The sequence below is a fragment of the Entelurus aequoreus genome, linkage group LG27 (genome assembly GCF_033978785.1).
Source record: "Entelurus aequoreus isolate RoL-2023_Sb linkage group LG27, RoL_Eaeq_v1.1, whole genome shotgun sequence".
NCBI classification, from domain to species: domain Eukaryota; kingdom Metazoa; phylum Chordata; class Actinopteri; order Syngnathiformes; family Syngnathidae; genus Entelurus; species Entelurus aequoreus.
In genome coordinates this window covers 33,865,001-33,891,052 of record NC_084757.1, presented here as the reverse complement: position 1 = coordinate 33,891,052, position 26,052 = coordinate 33,865,001, and the positions used below count along the sequence as shown (strand labels likewise).

At 34.9% G+C, this 26,052-nt stretch overlaps 2 protein-coding genes across 6 annotated transcripts in view; both read right to left on the bottom strand.

The window, feature by feature from the left end:
• The window catches only part of LOC133644804 (protein WWC3-like), a 107,580-nt gene extending 89,690 nt beyond the window's left edge, over positions 1-17,890 (bottom strand). Inside the window, 1 exon segment of the mRNA XM_062039550.1 lies at positions 17,172-17,890. Within this exon segment, the coding sequence (XP_061895534.1) occupies positions 17,172-17,317 (146 nt within the window). The 5' untranslated portion in view covers positions 17,318-17,890.
• A 3,180-nt stretch (positions 17,891-21,070) lies between these two features.
• traf3ip2l (TRAF3 interacting protein 2-like) overlaps positions 21,071-26,052 on the bottom strand; it is a 31,120-nt gene continuing 26,138 nt past the window's right edge. For 4 of the 5 annotated variants that reach the window (XM_062038359.1, XM_062038358.1, XM_062038361.1 and 1 more), the window contains 4 exons: positions 25,423-25,491; positions 25,229-25,345; positions 25,082-25,156; positions 21,071-21,425 (listed from right to left, as the gene is read on the bottom strand). In XM_062038359.1, coding sequence (XP_061894343.1) covers positions 21,279-21,425; positions 25,082-25,156; positions 25,229-25,345; positions 25,423-25,491 — 408 coding nt within the window. In that variant the 3' untranslated portion in view covers positions 21,071-21,278. The remainder of the gene's footprint in view (positions 21,426-25,081; positions 25,157-25,228; positions 25,346-25,422; positions 25,492-26,052) is intronic. The other variant, XM_062038360.1, reaches the window with a different exon arrangement.

The following is a 26,052-nucleotide window of genomic DNA, read 5'->3' as shown; positions in this document are numbered from 1 at the left end:
ACATATATATATATATATATGTATATATATGTATATATATATATATATATATATATATATATATATATATATATATATATATATATATATATATATATATATACATATATACATATATACACACACACATTCATTTTCCTGTAATTGTGGTGCCCTAAACCATTTTTTTGTGAAACCTGACAGCAGATCCTTGCTATTGAGATACTTAGTGTACATTCTGAGATCATCACTACAGCACCGATTCACGTAAAATCCAACAATGCTATGTGTTACTCGTGGCGCCACCCCGCGGTTGCCAACTCACTTTCGGCACTCTGCGATCACTCCAGCAGCACCGATAGCGCACTCTGCCAAATGTTGCAATTTTACATGTCCACAAAGAAATTGACTCAAAAAAACACTCCTACGTAACTTTTCCAAAAATGCACTAGCTTGATGGGCTTTGCTACTGATTAGCGTTAGCGATTTCAACGCCTCCAAATGTGGTAATGAAAACCAGAACTAAGACGCACGTTACAATCAAACAGCTGCTGTGTAATAAGTACAATACGTACAGATGTACACTTTTTAGGGCGCAACAAGAAACACAGCATAAACCACACACTACCGCCATCTAAAGTATTGGACTTGCAACTGTGAATTTAAGTTAATGTCATACTTACAATTGATACCAGTTATCATAATCAGCTCATTTCTAAATGTTGCCATTAAAAAATATTTTTAAAATTATCAATGTTTACAGTATTAACACACACAAAAGTACCAAAAATTGGTACCTTTGAGTACTGTATCAGTTCAAACATTAACAGTGCCATTCTTACCTATGAATATTAAAAGAAATGTCAGTAATTAAGTCGACCATAAGAATGTTTATTTTGAACTCTAATAACGTACTTATGTTCCAGTTTTACACACATTTCCATTATTTTAATAAATACAATGGGAATTTACTTAACTTCTTTCTTATTACATATGTACGAAAACATTTGTTAAACTGCATCAATAATCGATGTTTAATCAAATCGTAGCTCCTGAATCGTAATTAGAGATGTCCGATAATGGCGTTTTTGCAGATATCCGATATTCCGATATTGTCCAACTCTTAATTACCGATACCGATATATACAGTCGTGGAAAGAACACATTATTATGCCTAATTTTGTTGTGATGCCCCGCTGGATGCATTAAACAATGTAACAAGGTTTTCCAAAATAAATCAACTCAAGTTATGGAAAACAATGCCAACATGGCACTGCCATATTTATTATTGAAGTCACAAAGTGCTTTTTTTTTTTTAACATGCCTCAAAACAGCAGCTTGGAATTTGGGACATGCTCTCCCTGAGAGAGCATGAGGAGGTTGAGGTGGGCGGGGTGGGGGGGTTGAGGTGGGGGTGGGGGTATGGGGTAGCGGGGGTGTATATTGTAGGGTCCCGGAAGAGTTAGTGCTGCAAGGGGTTCTGGGTATTTGTTCTGTTGTGTTTATGTTGTGTTACGGTGCGGATGTTCTCCCGAAATGTGTTTGTCATTCTTGTTTGGTGTGGGTTCACAGTGTGGCGCATATTTGCAACAGTGTTGAAGTTGTTTATACGGTCACCCTCAGTGTGACCTGTATGGCTGTTGACCAAGTATGCCTTGCATTCACTTGTGTGTGTGAAAAGCTGTAGATATTATGTGACTGGGCCGGCACGCAAAGGCAGTGCCTTTAAGGTTTATTGCCGCTCTGTACTTCTCCCTACGTCCGTGTACACAGCGGCGTTTTAAAAAGTCATACATTTTACTTTTTGAAACCGATACCGATAATTTCCGATATCGCATTGTAAGAAATGTATCGGCCGATAATATCGGCAGTCCGATATTATCGGACATCTCGAATCGTAATCGTAATCAAATGGTGAGGTGCCCAAAGATTCTCACCTGTATTGTAGAACTATGAATATGTCCATTCATTTGAATGGGAATTTCCTGGAAATTTTGTGAAAAATGGCAATTTTTTGGGGAAAATACGAGCACAATTGTCTGAGATTATATGAGTGGGTTGGTGTTGGAATTTTTGGAATTGGTAGGAAAATGTTGACGCAGTATGTTTGAAGTGAAAACTGGTATTTCTGAATTTCGGGGAATTTCGGGGAATTTGGGGGAATTTGGACGAAATTTAACTGTTTCTTATTACATATGTACTCTTTTTTTTTAAGTTGCAAGTGATAAACGCTTATTCAATGAAACGGAAAAATGTGTAAAACGGCATCAATAACTGATGTTTAATCAAATCGTAGCTCCTGAATCGTAATCAAATGGTGAGGTGCCCAAAGATTCTCACCTCTATTGTAGAACTATGAGTATGTCCATTCATTTGAATGGGAATTTCCTGGAAATTTTGTGAAAAATGGGAATTTTTTGGAAAATACGAGCACAATTGTCCGAGATGATATGGTGTTGGAATGTTTGGAATTGGCTGAAAAATGTTGACGGAGTATGTGTCGAAGTGAGAATTGGTATTTCCGAATTCCGGGAATTTCGGGGAATTTGGACGAAATTTAACTGTTTCTTATTACATATGTACTCTTTTTTTTAAAAGTTGCAAGTGATAAACGCTTATTTAATGAAACGGAACATTTTTTAAAACTGCATCAATAACCGATGTTTAATCAAATCGTAGCTCCTGAATCGTAATCAAATGGTGAGGTGCCCAAAGATTCTCACCTCTATTGTAGAACTATGATAATGTCCATTCATTTGAATGGGGATTTCCTGGAAATTTTGTGAAAAATGGGAATTTTTTGGAAAATAGGAGCACAATTGTCTGAGATTATATGAGTGGGTTGGTGTTGGAATTTTTGGAACTGGTAGAAAAATGTTGACGGAGTATGTTTGAAGTGAAAACTGGTATTTCGGAATTCCTGGAATTTGGGGAATTTGGATGAAATTTAACTGTTTCTTATTACATATGTACTCTTTTTTTTAAAGTTGCGAGTGACAAACGCTTATTTAATGAAACGGAAAAATTTGTAAAACTGCATCAATAACCGATGTTTAATCAAATTGTAGCTCCTGGATCGTAATCAAATGGTGAGGTGCCCAAAGATTCTCACCTCTATTGTAGAACTATGAGTATGTCCATTCATTTGAATGGGGATTTCCTGGAAATTTTGTGAAAAATGCGGATTTTTTGCAAAATACGAGCACAATTGTCCGAGATGATATGGTGTTGTAATTTTTGGAATTAGCTGAAAAATGTTGACGGAGTATGTTTCGAAGTGAGAATTGGTATTTCCGAATTCCAGGAATTTCGGGGAATTTGGACGAAATTTAACTGTTTCTTATTACATATGTACTCTTTTTTTTAAAAGTTGCAAGTGATAAACGCTTATTTAATGAAACGGAACATTTTTTTAAACTGCATCAATAACCGATGTTTAATCAAATCGTAGCTCCTGGATCGTAATCAAATGGTGAGGTGCCCAAAGATTCTCACCTCTATTGTAGAACTATGAAAATGTCCATTCATTTGAACGGGGATTTCCTGGAAATTTTGTGAAAAATGGGATTATATTCTGGGAAAATACGAGCACAATTGACCGAGATGATATGAGTGGGTTGGTGTTGGAATTTTTGGGGAATTGGTTGAAAAATGTTGACGGAGTATGTTTGAAGTGAGAATTGGTATTTCGGAATTCCGGGAATTTTGGGGGAATTTGGACAAAATTGAACTGTTTCTTGGAATTGGTTGAAAAATGTTAAGTTAAAGTTAAAGTACCAATGATTGTCACACACACACACACTATGTGTGGCGAAATTATTCTCTGCATTTGACCCATCACCCTTGATCACCCGCTTGGAGGTGAGGGGAGCAGTGGGCAGCAGCGGTGGCCACGCCCGGGAATCATTTTTGGTGATTTAACCCCCAATTCCAACCCTTGTAGCTGAGTGCCAAGCAGGGAGGTAATGGCTCCCATTTTCATAGTCTTTGGTATGACTCGGCCGGGGTTTGAACTCACAACCTTTGACGGAGTATGTTTGAAGTGAGAATTGGTATTTCGGAAATCCGGCAATTTGGACGAAAGAAAAATAGGGGCGTTTGTTATCCCGACTAAGAGGGATGTTTTGAAGGTGTAATGGTCAGAAACGGTTGAAAAATAGGAACTGTGAAAACTTTCCAGGAAGTGGTGAAAATCCATCCATCCATTTTTCTACCGCTTATCCCTTTCGGCGTCGCGGGGGGGTGCTGGAGCCTATCTCAGCTGCAATCGGGCGGAAGGCGGGGTACACCCCGGACAAGTCGCCAACTCATCACAGGGCCAACACAGATAGACAGACAACATTCACACTCACATTCACACACTAGGGACCATTTAGTGTTGCCAATCAACCTATCCCCGGGTGCATGTCTTTGGAGGTGGGAGGGGCCTATCCCCAGGTGCATGTCTTTGGAGGTGGGAGGGGCCTATCCCCAGGTGCATGTCTTTGGAGGTGGGAGGGGCCTATCCCCAGGTGCATGTCTTTGGAGGTGGGAGGGGCCTATCCCCAGGTGCATGTGTTGGAATTTGGAAAAGATTCCTGGAATTTTTATTTATTTTTTTATTTATTTTTTTAACTCCGGCCCTGAAAAAAATGGGCAGCAGGATGAAAAGTGTGATGCCAACCAAAGCACGTTGGGCGGCAGAATGAAAGCGGCGTTGGGCGCATGTCGATAACCTTTGGGCGCTCCAAACACAGCTCGCTCTTTCCAGAATAATTCAATTTGCCGTGCTTTGTGCAGAAGCATAAAGACGTCCCTTTGCTGAGCGGCGGGTCGGCCATGGCGGTTGCATAACCCGGCTAATAAAGGAGGCCCGCCCGCTCGCCGAGCCACGGGGAACGAGGGGGGGGGGGGGGGGGGGGGGACCAGAAGACACGTGGGAACTGCCCGCCGTTCTGACGCTTGGTCCGAGTGGAACCCCCCCCCCCAAACCCCCCGGGCATTAGCATAGGCATGCCGCTCATTCCGCACTCATGAAAAAAAGTCTCCCAGAACGCGGGCCGGCCCGTCCTTGAAGACGAGGCAGGGTCTGACACATCTCCACCACTTTCCAGGGATCCTGTTTTCACAGCCCCAGCCCACATTTCACGACATGCCGTCAGAGAAGAAAACATCCAGCGGAACCAAAGGTGAACCCTGGCTGATACCATCACGCGCTCGTGTTCTTCTGGGTACCAGCAGATGGTACCGTCACAAGACCATGGCGACCCACGTGTGGTAGCGCTCTTCTAGGTACCCACTGAGTCTTGTGGGTATTAACGAGTACGAATTAACATTAATTAGAACGGAAACATTTTTGGATTCATTTGTGGCACGTCGGGTTACAGACTGGGCACCGACTCAAACACTTGGCCGGGAAACAGGCGTATTTAGAGATGTCCGATAATATCGGACTGCCGATGTTATCGGACGATAAATGCTTTAAACTGCAATATCGGAAATGATCGGTATCGGTTTCAAAAAGTGAAATGTATGACTTTTTAAAACGCCGCTGTACGGAGTGCTACGCGGACGTAGGGAGAAGTACAGAGCGCCAATAAACCGCAAAGGCACTGCCTTTGCGTGTCGGCCCAATCACAAAATATCCACGGCTTTTCACACACACACAAGTGAATGCAAGACATACTTGGTCAACAGCCATACAGGTCACACTGAGGGTGACCGTATAAACAACTTGAACACTGTTGCAAATATGCGCCACACTGTGAACCCACACCAAACAAGAATGACAAACACATTTCGGGAGAACATCCGCACCGTAACACAACATGAACACAACAGAACAAATACCCGGAACCCCTTGCAGCACTAACTCTTCCGGGACGCTACAATATACACCCCTCCCGCTACCCCTCCCCCCCAACCCCGCCCACCTCAACCTCCTCATGCTCTCTTAGGGAGAGCATGTCCCAAATTCCAAGCTGCTGTTTTGAGGCATGTTAAAGAAAATAATGCACTTTGTGACTTCACTAATAAATATGGCAGTGCCATGTTGGCCTTTTTTTCCATAACTTGAGTTGATTTATTTTGGAAAACCTTGTTACATTGTTTAATGCATCCAGCGGGGCATCACAACAAAATTAGGCATGATAATGTGTTCATTCCACGACTGTATATATCGGTATCGGTTGATATCGGAATCGGTAATTAAGAGTTGGACAATATCGGAATATCGTATATAGGCAAAAAAGCCATTATCGGACATCTCTAGGCGTATTCATAGCGCGCTGCCTCTGAGTTTGTGTTTTATTTCATTCATTTAACATCAGAGAAAAAACAATCAACATTTAAAACTGGAATTTGCCACCGATACGCGTGAGTGGAAGGGAAAGTCCAGGGTGAGTGGTGTGTGTGTGGGGATGTTGGAACGGTTCAAATCGGTTGAGAAATGTGGGATATGGAGAGGTTTGTTTATTGCCCATTCATTTTCAAAGGGGGGACATTTCTGGTCATTCCGGGTAATAAGGACATTTTCGGAACCCGGGAAACATGCCGGCTTGAATGTCCAGGGTGTTCCTTCTCAATAGGCAAAATGTCCAGGAAAACTGGGAATTCTGGGTAATCCGGGATATTTATTTTCACGATTCCGGGTCAAGCCCAAAGTTTAGATACTCGAACGGTTCTGATCCAATGAAAACTGGGGGATGTGGAGTGTGCCAAATGTTTTGCGGCGGAATAATAATAAATAAATGATGTTTTGGTGTAGAATATATGTGTGAATGTCCAAACATTCACACATATAATAAAATAATAATAATAATAATAATAATAATAATAACAATTCACTAATAATAATAATAATAATAATAATAATAATAAATAGATTATGTTCGCTGTAGAATATTATATGTATAAATCCTTAGACATTCACACATCTAATAATAATAATAATAAGAAGAAGAAGAATACACTAATAATAATAAAAATAATAACAATAAATAGATAATGTTTTGGTGTAGAATATTGTATGTGTGAATGTCCAAACATTCACACATATAAGAAAATAATAATAATAATAATAGTAATAATAATAACAATTCACTAATAATAATAATAATAATAATAATAATAAATAGATTATGTTTTGCTGTAGAATATTATATGTATGACTGCTTAAACATTCACACATCTAATAATAATAATAATAATAATAATAATAATAATAATAAATAGATTATGTTTTGCTGTAGTATCTATGTATGTATGTATGTATGTATGTATGTATGTGTGTGTGAATGCCCAAGCATTCACACATACATACATACACACATACACATACATCAGTAATAATAATAATTAAATAATAATAATAATAATAATAATAATAATAATAATAATAATAATAAAAAATAGATTATGTTTTAGTGTAGAATATTATATGTGTGAATGTTTGGACAGTCACACATAATGATAATAACAAATAATAATAATAATAATAATAATAATAATAATAATAATAATAATAGTAGTAGTAATAATAACAATAATTAACTATCATCATCATCATCTAATTAATAAATAGATGATGTTTTGCTGTAGAATATTATATGTATGAATGCTTAGATATTACACATCTAATAATAATAATAATAATAATAATAATAGTAATAATAATAATAATTCACTAATAATAATAATAATAATAATAATAAATAGATGTTTTACTTTAGAATCTTGTATGTGTGAATGCACATACATACATACATATATCAATAATAATAATAATTAAATAATAATAATAATTAAATAATAATAATAATAATTAAATAATAATAATAATAATAATAAATAGATGATGTGGCGTAACTGATATCAGCAAAAGAAATCGGATTATATGAGTTTCATCATTCAGCCCCCAATGGACAGCCAGTTAACATCTAAATGTCCTCCAAAAAGCACACAATGTTGTCTATTTTACTAAAGTCATTTACAAAAGGTAAACATGCCAGGCTATATAGGCTAATAGCAGCTACACAACAGCTTAGCACACAATAGCACACGAGCTTGACATAATAATCATTGAACAATAAAAGGTGACGTTGGTCAATATAAACAAGCATCAAATCATTACAGTTGCATATTACTTACACATACAAAGTCTTTAAGGCGTATTAGAAAGTATCCAGTAACAAACGTATCCGCATCATTCAACTTACTGTATCATGAGCTTGACGTCATGAATTATTGTGGCCACTAGGTGTCGCATTAATCTCACATTAACTTATAGCTAGCAGCTCACATTAGCATATAGCTAGCATTAAGTCTTAGCTAACATTTGCATATAGCTCACATTAGCTTGTAGCTAGCATTAACGTATAGCTAGCATTAGCATATAGCTCACATTAACTTGTAGCTAGCATTTGCTTATAGCAAGCATTAGCTTATAGCTAGCATTAGCATATAGCCAGCATTAGCATATAGTTCACATTACCTTGCAGCTAGAATTAGCCTTTAGCTAGCATTAGCATATAGCGCGCATTAGCTTGTGGCTAGAATTCGCTTACAGCTAGCATTGTTTTTCCAGGCATTGGTTGTGACGCGAGTGAGTGTGAAGGACAATGCTGGGAAGAAAAAGTGGATGATACTCATGGAATTAAAGAAATAAATAATCAAAAACGCTACAGATCGTGTAGCTAGCCAACCAGGTGAAGTATTTGGAGCGTAGCGCTGCAAGTCTGCACCATACTGAAGTAGAATGAGTTCGTAACACCAGCAAAGGACGTTGAAAAAAATATCTAAACATTTATCCATGAAAATATGAAGAAGCTGCGGATGGGGTTTGACGGGGAAGCAGTTGAAAGGAGATAAAAGGTAAGGTCCAAGGTAAATACTGTACATCATTATTGCATCACTTCATAAAACTACTGTACTTGTTTTTATTACATTCTACTGAATTGTTTTTATACAATTTTATTAGCCAAAAGTTAGTTTTTTAACCAAAGGCCATGAGTCTTCTTTGTCTAAATACATGTGTGCATCTCTCTAAACATCATCATAACATATATTTTATTTTTGACAAAGCTATATACAAAACCCAAAAGCAGTGAAGTTGTCACGTTGTGTAAATGGTAAATAAAAACAGAATACAATGATTTGCTAATCCTTTTCAACTTATATTCAATTGAATAGACTACAAAGATAAGATATTTCATGTTGGAACTGGTAAACTTTGTTATTTTTTGCAAATATTAGCTCATTTGGAATTTGATGCCTGCAACATGTTTCAAAAAAGCTGGCACAAGTGGCAAAAAAGAGTGATAAAGTTGAGGAATGCTCATCAAACACTTATTTGGAACATCCCACAGGTGAACAGGCTAATTGGGAACAGGTGGGTGCCATGATTGGGTATAAAAGCAGCTTCCATGAAATGCTCAGTCATTCACAAACAAGGACGGGGCGAGGGTCACCACTTTGTCAACAAATGCCTGAGCAAATTGTCCAACCGTTTAAGAACAACATTTCTCAACCAGCTATTGCAAGGAATTTAAGGATTTCACCATCTACTGTCCATAATATCATCAAAAGGTTCAGAGAATCTGGAGAAATCACTGCACGTAAGCCATGATATTACAGACCTTCGATCCCTCAGGCGGTACTGCATCAAAAAGCGACATCCGTGTGTAAAGGATATCACCACAGGGGTTCAGGAACACTTCATAAAACCACTGTCAGTAACTACAGTTTGTCGCTATATCTGTAAGCGCAAGTTAAAAGTATACTATGCAAAGCGAAAGCCATTTATCAACAACACCCGGAAACGCCACCGGCTTCGCTGGGCCCGAGCTCATCGAAGATGGACTGATGCAAAGTGGAAAAGTGTTCTGTGGTCTGACGAGTCCACATTTCAAATTGTTTTTGGAAACTGTGGACGTCGTGTCCTCCGGACCAAAGAGGGAAAGAACCATCCGGACTGTTAAAGGTGCAAAGTTCAAAAGCAAGCATGTGTGATGGTATGGGGGTGTATTAGTGCCCAAGACATGGGTAACTTACACATCTGTGAAGGCACCATTAATGCTGAAAGGTACATACAGCTTTTGGAGCAACATGTGTTGCCATCCAAGCAACGTTATCATGGACGCCCCTGCTTATTTCAGCAAGACAATGCCAAGCCACGTGTTACAACAGCGTGGCTTCGTAGTAAAAGAGTGCGGGTACTAGACTGGCCTGCCTGTAGTCCAGACCTGTCTCCCATTGAAAATGTGTGGTGCAATATGAAGAACAGTTACAGTACTGATTAATACTTCTGAATGAATGAGTCATCTTTGTTAGATGGTTAGCCCATGTCTCAAAAATTAATTTCAAAGCCGATGGCTACATTGAATACATTTCATGATCTGATTACTCACCTGATCGTTAAGTAGAGATGGTATCTTTCACATATCACCCGATACAGTACCAACTACCGATGCCTGGGAATCGAAACTGGTACTCAACTGTACCATCTTTTGTTACTTTTGTGTGTATGCAAATGTTTTAATAAATGTTTGTTTGTATCAATTTTTATTGAACAATAAACATCCAGTCCAGTTATATATTTTGTTTTCTTACACTCCTGAGTATGCGTTCATTTCAGTTTGTCCTAGTTGTGTTGCTCTACTCAGGAAGTAGTCTTTGCCTTTAAGTTGAGTCCTACAAAGTGTTTAAACTGTAAGTTATTGTGCTTTTTACACACCAAACGTTAGATTGTAACGTTCATCGAAATCGCCATGTAAAATCGCTAATGAGTAGCATGCGTAATGCAAATCCAATGCAAATTAGCATCTCGCTAGCACATTGTGAAAAGTGGAGCTTTACTTTTCTTTTGAGCGTTTTTGCTTGGCCTTGTCGACATGGATAATTGTAACATTACATTACTTGTTTCCCTGCCAAGTGTTTGAGCGGGTGCCGAGTTTGCTACTGGGCGTGACATCATGTGCAACAAGGATTTGAAATATGGTAATGTTTGATTTTCATGCTAGTGCCGATGGTACCTAAAAAAGTACCAAGTGCAGTACCCATCCCCATCGTTATCGTGGTTGATGACTAATTTAAAAACAGTCGTATCAGTGTTTTATATCAGTCGATATCGATAATTATTGGTATTTTTTATAACCAATAAGGTAAATAATATAATATAATATTACCCTTATTGTTATATGATAATAAGGGTTCACAACGACTGTCAGACGTTGAGTGTTCATTTAGCGGCTGTGCAACAACTTTTTTTGAGGATTTTAGAGATAAAGGGGAGGTGCGATCCCAGCGGAAGGTCAGAATCAATTAGGTTTTTTAAGCAGAGAAAGAATAAATGAAAACATGTAGACATAGAGGAACCTGAGAAGAACTATTTTCTGCAGGTTTAGTGGCAGGAGGTTACAGGTGTGCTCTAAAGGGTGAGCTAAGTTGGTGTGGTTTTAGCGCTCTTGCCTTGCATCATTTATAGATCATGTTGGTTTGACTACGGTCTGTTTGAAAAAACTAAAAAAAAAACTGTCCAGGTGGGCAACTATTTTGCAACGTTGTTTCAAAGTCAGTTTAAAAAGGACATGAACGTATAATCAACGTTGTATCATCATCTTGGGCCTGCAGGTTTGTTTTAGTGCCTTTATTCATGCAACCAACCTCGCTTTGCAACTTCCGGTTTATTCCAACAAAGTTAAAAAGATAATAAAGGTTTTTTTAACACATTTTTTTGGACTGGATATCCATTTTTTCTCGGCCAGCTCTAAGTTGAAAGTATCGTCCAGGATTTGTGGACCAGTTTGTTTAACATTGTTGACATGTTTTTGTCCGATGGATTGAAAGGTCAGCAGCACCAACTGGGGACAGAAGGCCCGAGAGCAGCAAAAAAACCTTGACGACGATGACTAAAATGAGTTTCTTATCAAGACGACTTCTACTTCTGTTTAATCAATGTCAGGTTGTGACGTTGATTTGACCATTGAAATTTGGTCATTTTCCCAACCAATATTCTACAACACAAATACAACGTTGAAACAAAATGCTTTTTGACGACGTTTCATCAATGTTTGGTTGTGACGTTGATTTGACCATTGAAATTTGGTCATTTTCCCAACCAATATGAGTGTGAATGTTGTCTGTCTATCCCTGTAATGAGGTGGCGACTTGTCCAGGGTGTACCCCGCCTTCCGCCCGATTGTAGCTGAGATAGGCTCCAGCGCCCCCCGCGACCCCGAAGGGAATAAGCGGTAGAAAACGGATGGATGGATATTCTACAACGCCAATACAACGTTGAAACAACATGCTTTTTGACAACGTTTATTCAATGTTGGTTTCTGACGTTGATTTGACCATTGAAATTTGGTCACTTTTTTTACAACTTTTAATGAATGTTGGGTTGTGACGTTGATTTGACCATTGAAATTTGGTATTTCACAACCAATATTCTACAACACAAATTCAATGTTGAAACAAAATGCTTTCTGACAACGTTTAATCAATGTCGGGTTGTGACGTTGATTTGACCATTGAAATTCGGTTATTTTCCCAACCAATATTCTACAACACAAATACAACGTTGGAACAACATGCTTTTTGACGACGTTTAATCAATGTCAGGTTGTGACGTTGATTTGACCATTGAAATTTGGTCATTTTCCCAACCAATATTCTACAACACAAATACAACGTTGGATCAGTATACTTTTTAACGACGTTTAACACTAGAAGTCCCAGCATTTTTCTGTCTACCTAGAAGACCCAGAGAGGGGTCATTTGGCCCGACGCTTTTCCCGAATACACTAATCACTCATTTTGTTATGGTAATGAGGCTGTTAGGGGCAGTTTGTCTAGGTAGACAGAAAAATTATACATGTGGGAAATGCCGAAAGGAGCAATGGCAGTGCCAGGATTGTGAGTGACTGCTCAAATGTATGTCAGTCACGTTTACATGGACATGGTTTTTCATTCTTTGTAAATATGCTTTTTTCTTTGTAAATTTTTTTTTTTAAACTATTTTTGGCACACAAAAATAACAATTGCTTCTGCAACAACCCTCCACACCAAAACTGGGAAAACAGTTGCTTTTTCATTCTTTGTAAATATGTTTTGTTTTGTATTTTTTTTAACAATAAATGTCAGAGTGTTGATCCCTTCATTCTGTTGATCCTTGCAAAAACACACACAACCTACCTCAGAACTAAAGCTTGAGCTGTAAGGTCCCCTCCCCCACACAGGCTCAAGTGGCCCCCTGCCGTGTGCCACTAACAGCCACATTTTCATAACAAAAGGAGTGTCCACAGGGGGGACTAGGGGTCAAATGACCCTCTTGTGTGTTTTCTAGGTAAAAATGTCAATTGACCCTTCTCTGGGACTTCGCGTGTTAATCAATGTCAGGTTGTGACGTTGATTCGACATTGAAATTTGGCAATTTCACAACCAATATTATACAACACAAATACAACGTTGGAACGACATGCTTTTTGACATTTATTTGACGTCCGGTCGTGACGTTGATTTAACATTGAAATTTGGTCATTTTCCCCACCAACAACGCGGATCCAACGTTGGGCAACTATTTTGCAACGTTGTTTCAAAGTCAGTTCAAAAAGGACATGAACGTATAATCAACGTTGTATCAACGTCTTGGGCCTGCAGGTTTGTTTTAGTGCCTTTATTCATGCAAGCAACCTCGCTTTGCAACTTCCGGTTTATTCCAACAAAGTTAAAAAGATAATAAAGGTTTTTTTAACCCATTTTTTTTGACTGGATATCCATTTTTTATCGGCCAGCTCTCAGTCGAAAGTATCGTCCAGGATTTGGGGACCAGTTTGTTTAACATTGTTGACATGTTTTTGTCCGATGGATTGAAAGGTCAGCAGCACCAACTGGTGACAGAAGGCCCGAGAGCAGCAAAAAACCTTGACGACGATGACTAAAATGAGTTTCTTATCAAGACGACTTCTACTTCCGTTTAATCAATGTCGGGTTGTGACGTTGATTTGACATTGAAATTTGGTCATTTTCCCAAACAATATTCTACAACACAAATACAACGTTGAAACAACATGCTTTTTGACGACGTTCACTCAATTTCAGGTTGTGACGTTGATTTGACATTGAAATTTGGTCATTTTCCCAACCAACATTCTACAACACAAATACAACATTGAAACAACATGCTTTTTGACAACGTTTATTTGACGTCAGGTCATGATGTTGATTTAACATTGAAATTTGGTCATTTTTCCCACCAACAACGTAGATCCAACGTTGGGCAACTATTTTGCAACGTTGTTTCAAAGTCAGTTCAAAAAGGACATGAACGTATAATCAACGTTGTATCAACGTCTTGAGCCTGCAGGTTTGTTTTAGTGTCTTTATTCATGCAACCAACCTTGCTTTGCAACTTCCGGTTTATTCCAACAAAGTTAAAAAGATAATAAAGTTTTTTTTAACACATTTTTTTCGACTGGATATCCATTTTTTATCGGCCAGCTCTAAGTTGAAAGTATCGTCCAGGATTTGGGGACCAGTTTGTTTAACATTGTTCACATGTTTTTGTCCGATGGATTGAAAGGTCAGCAGCACCAACTGGGGACAGAAGGCCCGAGAGCAGCAAAAAACCTTGACGACGATGACTAAAATGAGTTTCTTATCAAGACGACTTCTACTTCTGTTTAATCAATGTCAGGTTGTGACGTTGATTTGACATTGAAATTTGGTCATTTTCCCAACCAATATTCTAGAACACAAATACAACGTTGGAACAACATGCTTTTTGACTACGTTTAATCAATGTCAGGTTGTGACGTTGATTTGACCATTGAAATTCGGTCATTTTCCCGACCAATATTCTACAACACAAATACAACGTTGAAACAACATGCTTTTTGACAACGTTTAATCAATGTCAGGTTGTGATGTTGATTTGACCATTGAAATTTGGCAATTTCACAACGAATATTCTAGAACACAAATACAACGTTGGAACAACATGCTTTTTGACAACGTTTAATCAATGTCAGGTTGTGACGTTGATTTGACCATTGAAATTCTGTCATTTTCCCAACCAATATTCTACAACACAAATACAACGTTGGATCAGTATACTTTTTAACGACGTTTAATCAATGTCAGGTTGTGACGTTGATTCGACATTGAAATTTGGCAATTTCACAACCAACATTCTACAACACAAATTCAACATTGAAACAACATGCTTTTTTGACAACGTTTATTTGACGTCCGGTCGTGACGTTGATTTAACATTGAAATTTGGTCATTTTCCCCACGAACAACGTGGATCCAACGTTGGGCAACTATTTTGCAACGTTGTTTCAAAGTCAGTTTAAAAAGGACATGAACGTATAATCAACGTTGTATCAACGTCTTGAGCCTGCAGGTTTGTTTTAGTGCCTTTATTCATGCAACCAACCTCGCTTTGCAACTTCCGGTTTATTCCAACAAAGTTAAAAAGATAATAAAGTTTTTTTTAACGCATTTTTTTCGACTGGATATCCATTTTTTCTCGGCCAGCTCTAAGTTGAAAGTATCGTCCAGGATTTGGGGACCAGTTTGTTTAACATTGTTGACATGTTTTTGTCCGATGGATTGAAAGGTCAGCAGCACCAACTGGGGACAGAAGGCCCGAGAGCAGCAAAAAACCGTGACGACGATGACTAAAATGAGTTTCTTATCAAGACGACTTCTACTTCCGTTTAATCAATGTCAGGTTGTGACGTTGATCTGACCATTGAAATTTGGTCTTTTTCCCAACCAATATTCTACAACACAAATACAACGTTGGAACAACATGCTTTTTGACTACGTTTAATCAATGTCAGGTTGTGACGTTGATTTGACCATTGAAATTTGGTCATTTTCCCAACTAATATTTTACAACACACAAACAACATGCTTTTTGACAATGTTTAATCAATGTCTGGCTGTGACGTTGATTTGACCATTGAAATTTGGTAATTTTCCAAACCAATATTCTACAAAACAAATACAACATTGGAACAACATGCTTTTTGACGACGTTTAATCAATGTCAGGTTGTGACGTTGATTCGACATTGAAATTTGGCAATTTCACAACCAATATTCTGCAACACAAATACAACGTTGGAACGACATGCTTTTTTGACATTTATTTGACGTCCGGTCGTGACGTTGATTTAACATTGAAATTTGGTCATTTTCCCAACCAATATTCTACAACACAAATACAACGTTGGATCAGTATACTTTTTAACGACGTTTAATCAATGTCAGGTTGTGACGTTGATTCGACATTGAAATTTGGCAATTTCACAACCAATATTATACAACACAAATACAACGTTGGAACGACATGCTTTTTGACATTTATTTGACGTCCGGTCGTGACGTTGATTTAACATTGAAATTTGGTCATTTTCCCCACCAACAACGCGGATCCAACGTTGGGCAACTATTTTGCAACGTTGTTTCAAAGTCAGTTCAAAAAGGACATGAACGTATAATCAACGTTGTATCAACGTCTTGAGCTTGCAGGTTTGTTTTAGTGCCTTTATTCATGCAAGCAACCTCGCTTTGCAACTTCCGGTTTATTCCAACAAAGTTAAAAAGATAATTACCATTTTTTTAACGCATTTTTTTTGACTTGTCCATTTTTTCTCGGCCAGCTCTAAGTTGAAAGTATCATCCAGGATTTGGGGACCAGTTTGTTTAACATTGTTGACATGTTTTTGTCCGATGGATTGAAAGGTCAGCAGCACCAACTGGGGACAGAAGGCCCGAGATAAGATAATCAATAATCAAGACTTGTGTTTGTCAGGAAGGAAGCGGATTGAGCCTCTGCTTCTCCACCTAACACAGAAAGTTGCAGGAATGAGGCGGACTGGAAGCCGTTGGAGGCAGGGTGGAATCCCAGTCCCCGAGGAGGCGCACATCCTTGCAGCTTTCCCAGCGGCCGGCCAGCATTCCTGGCATAGTTTCGCTGGGATTGCTGGGAGTTGGAGTCTGGTCCAACTTTGAAAGAGCCCATGTTGGACTGCACGGAACGGATTATTGGGGGAAAAGGACAAAAGTGTGTGCTGGCTAACAGAAGCCGGAGTGATGACAGCATAAAAGTTGCCCAACAAACACGTTAAAGATGGAAGCGAAAGTGTGCAAAACGTCAAAAAAAAAAAAAAAAGCATCACTTGACAATCAAAGGACTTTTCCTACCGATCCCTGGGGTCGATCCATGAAGTCTGCCGGGTGTTGTGGTCGATAAAGAAGAGTCTGCCGTCGTAATCCCGGGCTTCCTCCCAGCCGGCGGGCAGCGGCAGTTCCGAGCTCTCCCTCCGCTTTCCGCCGCACATCCACGGCATGACGGCGGCTCGCAGCCCCCCGGCGCCCCTGCGGTTCGTGTCTCGGCCGCCCGCTGCGGGGAAAAAAGGCAGCAGCCGCCGCTCACCGCATCGCAGCCGCGACTCGAGCCCGACGTTCCAGTACGGCCGAAGGAAGGAGAATCAACATCCGTCCCCCCCGCTCGGTGGCTCACAAAGGCGGCGCTACTCCATGTCGGCCTCCGCCACCATCTTTCATTCCTCCGCGTCCTTATTCGGGATCGGCGGATTTGCATAAACGGACGTGCGGCGCGGCGCGGCGCGGCGCGGCTTGCTCCCGCCGGCCAATAGGAAGTAGGAAAGTCCAAATGTCCGACTTGAAAGCGGCTTCGCTTGCCCAAAAAGCAAACTTTTTCAGAGGGTCGCTTGACGTCTCGTTGCTGCTTTGATTGCAGCCAGCTAGCCGCGCCGAGGCGTAATTATTCGCCTTTATTCTCTCCAGCGTCGCCTAACGAGCTGGACTTGTCACTGGAGGCGAACGTTTCGCTCATAAAAGTCGTTATTTCACGACAAGCTTCATTGAACGCGAGCAGGCAAAAAGTTTCCCAAAACAAACAAAAAGTCTCCGGGGCGCTGTGTCCGTTATACTGCAGCGACATCTGAGTACTGCAGCACTCCGCTTACTGCCTGTCGGTGACGTCACGAGCTGGGGGGCGTTACCCCTTTCATCTCCGAGGCTGACTTTTTTGTCCTTTAAAAAAAACAAAAACATTGTTTCTGTATTATGACCATCATTTTTGTTGTTAGTTCATTATTTATGATTTTTCCTAAGAGGGTTTTTTCACTTTAAACTTCTATCTTTCACAGATGTGTACGATACACTGGCACTTATTGAACCATATCACAAAGCCATTTTGATCTCACCAGCCATCTCCAAACATGTTTTTATTTTATTTATATATATATATATATATATATTTATATATATATATATATATATATATATATATATATATATATATATATATATATATATATATATATATATATATATATATATATATATATATATATATATATATGTATATATATATATATATATATATATATATATATATATAAATATATATGTATATATATATATATATATATATAAATATATATGTATATATATATATATATATATATATATATATATATATATATATATATATATATATATATATATATATATATATATATATATATATATATATATATATATACATATATATATATATATATATATAATAACTTTTTATTTATTTATATAATTCATTTATACCTGTGACATTATCTTACTAAAAGGCTAAAAAATAAGAAAAGTATTATTACGTGTTTGATATTATTGTTTAGGACTGAAGTTTTTTGAGAAACTTGAACAAAAAATTTATAAATAAATAATACATATATATATATATAAATGTGCAACTTAAAACTGTTTTTTCAAAAACTATATATATATATATATATATATATATATATATATATATATATATATATATATATATATATACATATATATATATATATATATATATATATATATATATATATATATATATATATATATATATATATATATATATAACATTTATGTATTTTTTTAGTTTTTATTGAGGAAAAAAAGGTTTTAAGTCTCACATTTTAAACACATTTTTAGAAGAAGAAAAAAAACTTAATTCAAATTAAAGCTGTTTGGTATCACAATGTTTAGAAGGAAAATACTTATATTGTAATACTGTGGGGGAAAAAAATCCCAAAAAACCCAATCTGAATGTATTTGCTCCTTAACCCTTTTACCTTCATGTATGTCTAATGATGTATTTATTTTTTTCATTTTGTGTGTTTTGATGTTCTTTGTGATGTTTGTCTTTGGAATTTGACAAATTCCTTAATGCGGTGTTAAAAAAATCAAATAGAAATGAACAAATCAATCGTTTGTATTTTGATCGTATTAAAAATTAATAGGCACAATCAAAAATCCCATTTATGCGCAAATAGTTCAAAGTAAAATAACATCCGTCCATTTCTACCGCATCAGCTACTTTAATATTGAAAGTTTGCACACACTATATTCTTTGAGCTGGCTGATATTAGTACGATGCAAATACAAATGTTTTAAGTTCAGTTTGTTCCAAAAAATTTATTTTTCTTTGCTTGTTGAGAAACTTGCACATTTCTGGGCAGCCCATTATTTTATTTTTTTAATTTGTACATCATTTTTTATCGTTATAAATGTATGAGATCTGTGTATTAGAATATTTGAAAATGAATCAACAAAGGATTTGTGAGTACTTCATTGTTTCCACATATTTCTACACAACTATGCATATTTCTACACAACTACACACATTTGGTAACAGCAGAAAACAGGACAGCACAGCGATTATTTGATGTGTATTTATTGTTCTCTTTCTATAATGAATTTAAAAGTAAGTATTTTGTTTCCATTTTTGATGTTTTTTGTGATTTGTGTACACAATTTGAGGAAACAGTAAATATAGTAAATATACTATAAATGTCGAAGAGCCCCCCAAAATAAGTGATTTAATTTTGTGTGATTTTTTTTAATGTTCAAACACAAAAATAATCATTTTGCTGAAACGATTAATCAGTGCGTTTGTCCGCCAGCAGAGGTCACTGTTTGTCTGCGAATACAAGTACACAAACTAACAACATGGTTTAAAGTAAAAAATAATAAAATGTCATTCAGAACAATTTATGATTTAAATATAAATATTACACTTCAATTTAGAACAATTAATGATTTAAATGTAAATATTACAATTTTATTTAGAACAATTAATTATTTAAATATAAATATTAAAATTTAATTTAGAACAATTCAGGATTTAAATATAAATAATATAATCTCGTTTAGAAAATTAAATGATTTAAATATAAATGATACCATTTAATTTTGCACAATTCATGATGTAAATATAATAAAATGTAATTCATAACAATGGATGATTTACATGTAAATAATATGTCCTTTTTAACAAATAATGATTTAAATATAATTGCATTAACTGTTATAAATTACGTTTTTTATTAGTTATCATTAAATAATTGTTTAAAAAAAATACTGTACCATATCTAAATTTATATTGTTATTGCTCAAAAGAAAATATTATTATTCATATTTAAATCTTTAATTATAAAAACATTTTTTTTACATTTAAATCATTAATTGTTCTACATTACATTTCAATATTCACATTTATATCATTGTTTTGAATCACATTTTGTTATGTATATTTTAATCATTAATTGTTTCAAATTATATTTTATAAAATATATGAAATATATAAAACATGAAATATATTTAAAAAATAAATATATAAAACATGAAACATATGAAACAGATAGAATATATGAAATATATAAAACATGAAATATATGAAACATATAAAACATATGAAATATATAAACTATTTAAAACATATGAAATGTATAAAACATATTAAATATATAAAATATGTAAAATATATAAAATATATAAAACATAAAACATGAAATATATAAAACATATGAAATATATAAAATATATAAAACTTGAAATATATAAAACATATGAAATATATAAAATATATGAAACATATGAAATATATGAAATATATAAAACATGAAATATATAAAATATACGACATATGTAAAATATATAAAATATACGACATATGTAAAATATATAAAACATGAAATATATAAAACATATAAAATATATGAAATATATAAAATATATGAAACATATGCAATATATAAAATATGTTTATTGGCTGCACATTAAAATCCTCCAATTAGTCACAAATAAAAATGTCTTCCAATTCACATGAAACATTGTTGGTGTCGCATCGATTATCTTCCTGCTAGCTACAACTTCAAAGAAGGTTCTGCCATATCAGACCGGGTCATATGGGGTCATGTGGGGTCATATAGGGTGATAAAGGGTGATACAGGTTCATATGGGGATGGACACGATGGTGGGCAGTTCACCAATAGGAGGCGGGTTGTACTTTTCGACTCTCATCAGCCGCCGCAGGATGTCGTCGCGGTCCAGCGGCCAAGCGTACACGTGCGTGTTCTGCAGCCATGTTGGGACGTGACACTGCGGGACAAAACATTTATCATGATTATGCAAGACAAAACATTTATTTTTATGCAAGAAAAAAACATTTATTATTTTTAAATATGCAAGAAAAAATATTATGTTTATGCAAGAAAAAACATGATTTTATGTTTATGCAAGACAAAACATTATTCATGACGTTTATGGAAGAAAAAACATTTATTTTTATTTTTATGCAAGAAAAATATTTATTATGATTATGCAAGACAAAACATTTATTTTTATGCAAGAAAAAACATTTATTATTTTTAAATATGCAAGAAAAAACATTATGTTTATGCAAGAAAAAACATGATTTTATGTTTATGCAAGACAAAACATTATTCATGAAGTTTATGCAAGAAAAAACATTTTTTTTTTTTTTTTATGCAAGAAAAACATTTATTATGATTATGTAAGACAAAACATTTATTTTTATGCAAGAAAAAACATTTATTATTTTTAAATATGTAAGAAAAACATTATGTTTATGCAAGAAAAAACATGATTTTATGTTTATGCAAGACAAAACATGATTTATGTTTATGCAAGACAAAATATTATTCATGACGTTTATGCAAGAAAAAACATTTATTTTTATTTTTATGCAAGAAAAACATTTATTATGATTATGCAATACAAAACATTTATTTTTATGCAAGAAAAAACTTCTTTTTTTTTTAAATATGCAAGAAAAACCATTATGTTTATGCAAGAAAAAAAACATTATTTCATGTTTATGCAAGATAAAACATTATTTATGAAGTTTATGCAAGAAAAAACATACATTTTTATTTTTAGGCAAGAAAAACATTTTATATGGTTATGCAAGACAAAACATTTATTTTTATGCAAGAAAAAACATTTATTATTTTTAAATATGCAAGAAAAAACATTATGTTTATGCAAGAAAAAACATGATTTTATGTTTATGCAAGACAAAACATGATTTATGTTTATGCAAGACAAAATATTATTCATGACGTTTATGCAAGAAAAAACATTTATTTTTATGCAAGAAAAACATTTATTATGATTATGCAATACAAAACATTTATTTTTATGCAAGAAAAAACATTTATTTTTTTTAAATATGCAAGAAAAACCATTATGTTTATGCAAGAAAAAAAACATTATTTCATGTTTATGCAAGGTAAAACATTATTTATGAAGTTTATGCAAGAAAAAATATACATTTTTATTTTTATGCAAGAAAAACATTTTATATGATTATGCAAGACAAAACATTTATTTTTATGCAAGAAAAAACATTTATTATTTTTAAATATGCAAGAAAAAACATTATGTTTATGCAAGACAAAACATTATTCATGAAGTTTATGCAAGAAAAAACATAAATTTTTTATTTTTATGCAAGAAAAACATTTATTATGATTATGCAAGACAAAACATTTATTTTTATGCAAGAAAAGAAAAAACATTTATTATTTTTAAATATGTAAGAAAAACATTATGTTTATGCAAGAAAAAACATGATTTTATGTTTATGCAAGACAAAACATGATTTATGTTTATGCAAGACAAAATATTATTCATGACGTTTATGCAAGAAAAAACATTTATTTTTATTTTTATGCAAGAAAAACATTTATTATGATTATGCAAGACAAAACATTTGTTTTAATGCAAGAAAAAACATTTATTATTTTTAAATATGCAAGGAAAAACCATTATGTTTATGCAAGAAAAAACATTATTTTATGTTTATGCAAGAAAAAACATTATTCATGAAGTTTATGCATGAAAAAACATTTATTTTTATTTTTATGCAAGAAAAACATTTATTATTATTATGCATGACAAAACATGTATTATTGTGTTTATGCAAGAAAAAACATTTATTATGGTAATGCAAGTTGGTCATTATGATGGTACTTGGAGTTGTCGAGTCTGTTTAGCCGATTGGAGAGCTAGCTTGCGCAGCTAGTGGGTCCGTGACGACGACTTCTGTTTTGTTTGATCATCCGTTTTACTGCCGTGTTACAGACACGTTTGGAAACAATTATGGTATGTAAATAAACATTTACAAAATATTTGCGTGTATTTCACAAATATTACATGGACAGGCTAACCTCCTCCAACCTCAGAGGACAAAGCTACGAACAATGGGAAACCGGGCAAGTCTGCGGAACGCTCTCCCTGACCACCTGAGGGTACCACAGACTGTGGGTGCTTTTAAAAAAGGCTTAAAAACTTTTTTTTTTTTTTTTTTTTTAAAAAGCCTATTTTTAGATATATGCATACTAGTTCTAGCTATTTGGCTGTTCTAGTCTTTATTTTTATTATTTTTTTATTATCTTTTAATACACTGTAGCACTTTGAGGTTGTTTATGTAAATGTAAATGTAAAGTGCTTTTGACAAATAAAATCTATTATTATTATCAATATATATATCTGCGACTTATATGTGGCTAAAATACGTATGGAAACATATTTATTTCTTCTAAAACATCTGCGACTTATATGTGGCTAAAATACATATTGAAACATATTTATTTCTTCTAAAATCCAGTGGGTGTGGCTTATATACCGGTTATCGGCCCTGAAAAAAACACAATGTGTGGATCTGTACTACTTCTTTGGCAGGGGTGTCCAAACTTTTTCCACTGAGGGCCGCACACTGAAAAATCAAAGCAAGCGGGGGCCATTTTGATATTTTTTATTTTAAAAACCAATACAATATATGTATAAAAAATATACATTTAGGCCTCCACTTAGGCTTGATACCGGGGACTCCAAAGGGTTTAGGTTAAAAAAAAATTTAAAAACGTCATTATTTAGTATTATTATTATTATTATTCAAAGTTTAAATATTTACATCAACATTAGGTATATCTGTCAATATAACTTTTTTTTTTTTTAGATTTAAGTTGTATGCCCTTTTTGTCAAAGAAAACACAGTTCTTTATGGAAAAAACACAAAATATGAAATATTTTCCCCCAATAAAATTTTTAAAGTGGAACATTTCAGATGATATAATAATTGGAGCTCCTAACATAACAACATTGATTTTAATGTATTATTATTTTTTGAGCAATGACACTTAAAAAAAAAAAAAAAAAAAAGTCCCACTAAAATTATTGGGGATCCAAAAGGGTCCTGCTCAGTAAAGTGTTAAAAAATAAATCGTAATTTTTTTCGTCTCAAGATCAACTTCAGATCTATCCGTCAATTATAACTTGTATTGTTGTTTATTATGTTCCTTGTTTGTTCATTTTAGGCCCTTCTTTAAAAAATAAAAAAAACATAGTTTTTTATATGGCAAACACAAAATATGCAACATTTTCCCCCAAAAATATCTCAAAGTGGAATATTTAATGTGACCTAATTGGAGCCTTGAATAGGTCAATAATTCAAAATAACATTGTTTTTGATTCACTATTATGTTTTAAAGAAAGAAACAGCCTGCTTAGTGTTATTAGAGTCAACATAGCAACATTTTATTGTCACCTGTTTACTCTTTTATACTACTTTTTATGTTTTTAATTTTTTTTAATCGTATTTTTAGAATGTGCCGTGGGGCCGTTAAAAAATTGCCTGCGGGCCGCAAATGGCCCCCGGGCCGCACTTTGGACATCCCTAATCTATGGGTTCCTCACTAATGGCCAGGAAGCGCTGCTGTCAGCTGACTTACCCTTTTAGCGCCAGGGAACACAATGGGAATAAAGCGGAAATTCTTGCTTCCGTTCTGGATGAACTCGTTCTGCAGCTGCAGGGAGGAGAAGAAGAAGAAGATTTAGTGTAGGATCCAATGAAAAGATGCAAGATGAGTGTTTGCCACCTGTTTGTGGATGTAGACGGCGCTGCAGGTCCGCTCGTCGATGTCGGGGCTGACGTGGGAGGCGGTCACCGTCTCGTAGTACTTGGGGCTGATGATGATGATGATCAGGTACTCCTTCTGGGGATTACGTGACACGGGCATGACCTCGTCGGCTCTTTTTTTTCTTCTCTTTGGGCCTGGAGAGTGCGACTCACCTCGCCCAGGTAGCGCTCCATGAAGTCGATCTTGCTGATGCTGCGAAACTGCTGCTCGAATATGTCGATCTGAAGGCGGGCCGCAGAACCACAAAGAGGTTAAGGGGGAGAAAAGGCACCGGAAAATGGATTCACATTTGAATCAAATTTTTTTTCCATCCCGATTCTTAATCGAGACGTCATTTTAAAAATTATATTTATGTGTATAAATGTGTTTTTAATATAAAATAATTTTTTGTATTTTTATATATATGATTTTTTGTATTTTAATATATATATATATATATATATATATATATATATATATATATATATATATATATATATATATATATATATATACATATATATATATATATATATATATATATGTATGTATATATATATATATATATATATATATATATATATATATATATATATATATATATATATATATATATATATATACATATATATATGTTTGTTTATATATATATATATATATATATATATATATATATATATATATATATATATATATATATATATATATATATATATATATATATATATATATATATATATGTATATATGTATATATATTACGGCTGCAACTAACGATTAATTTGATAATCGATTAATCTGTCG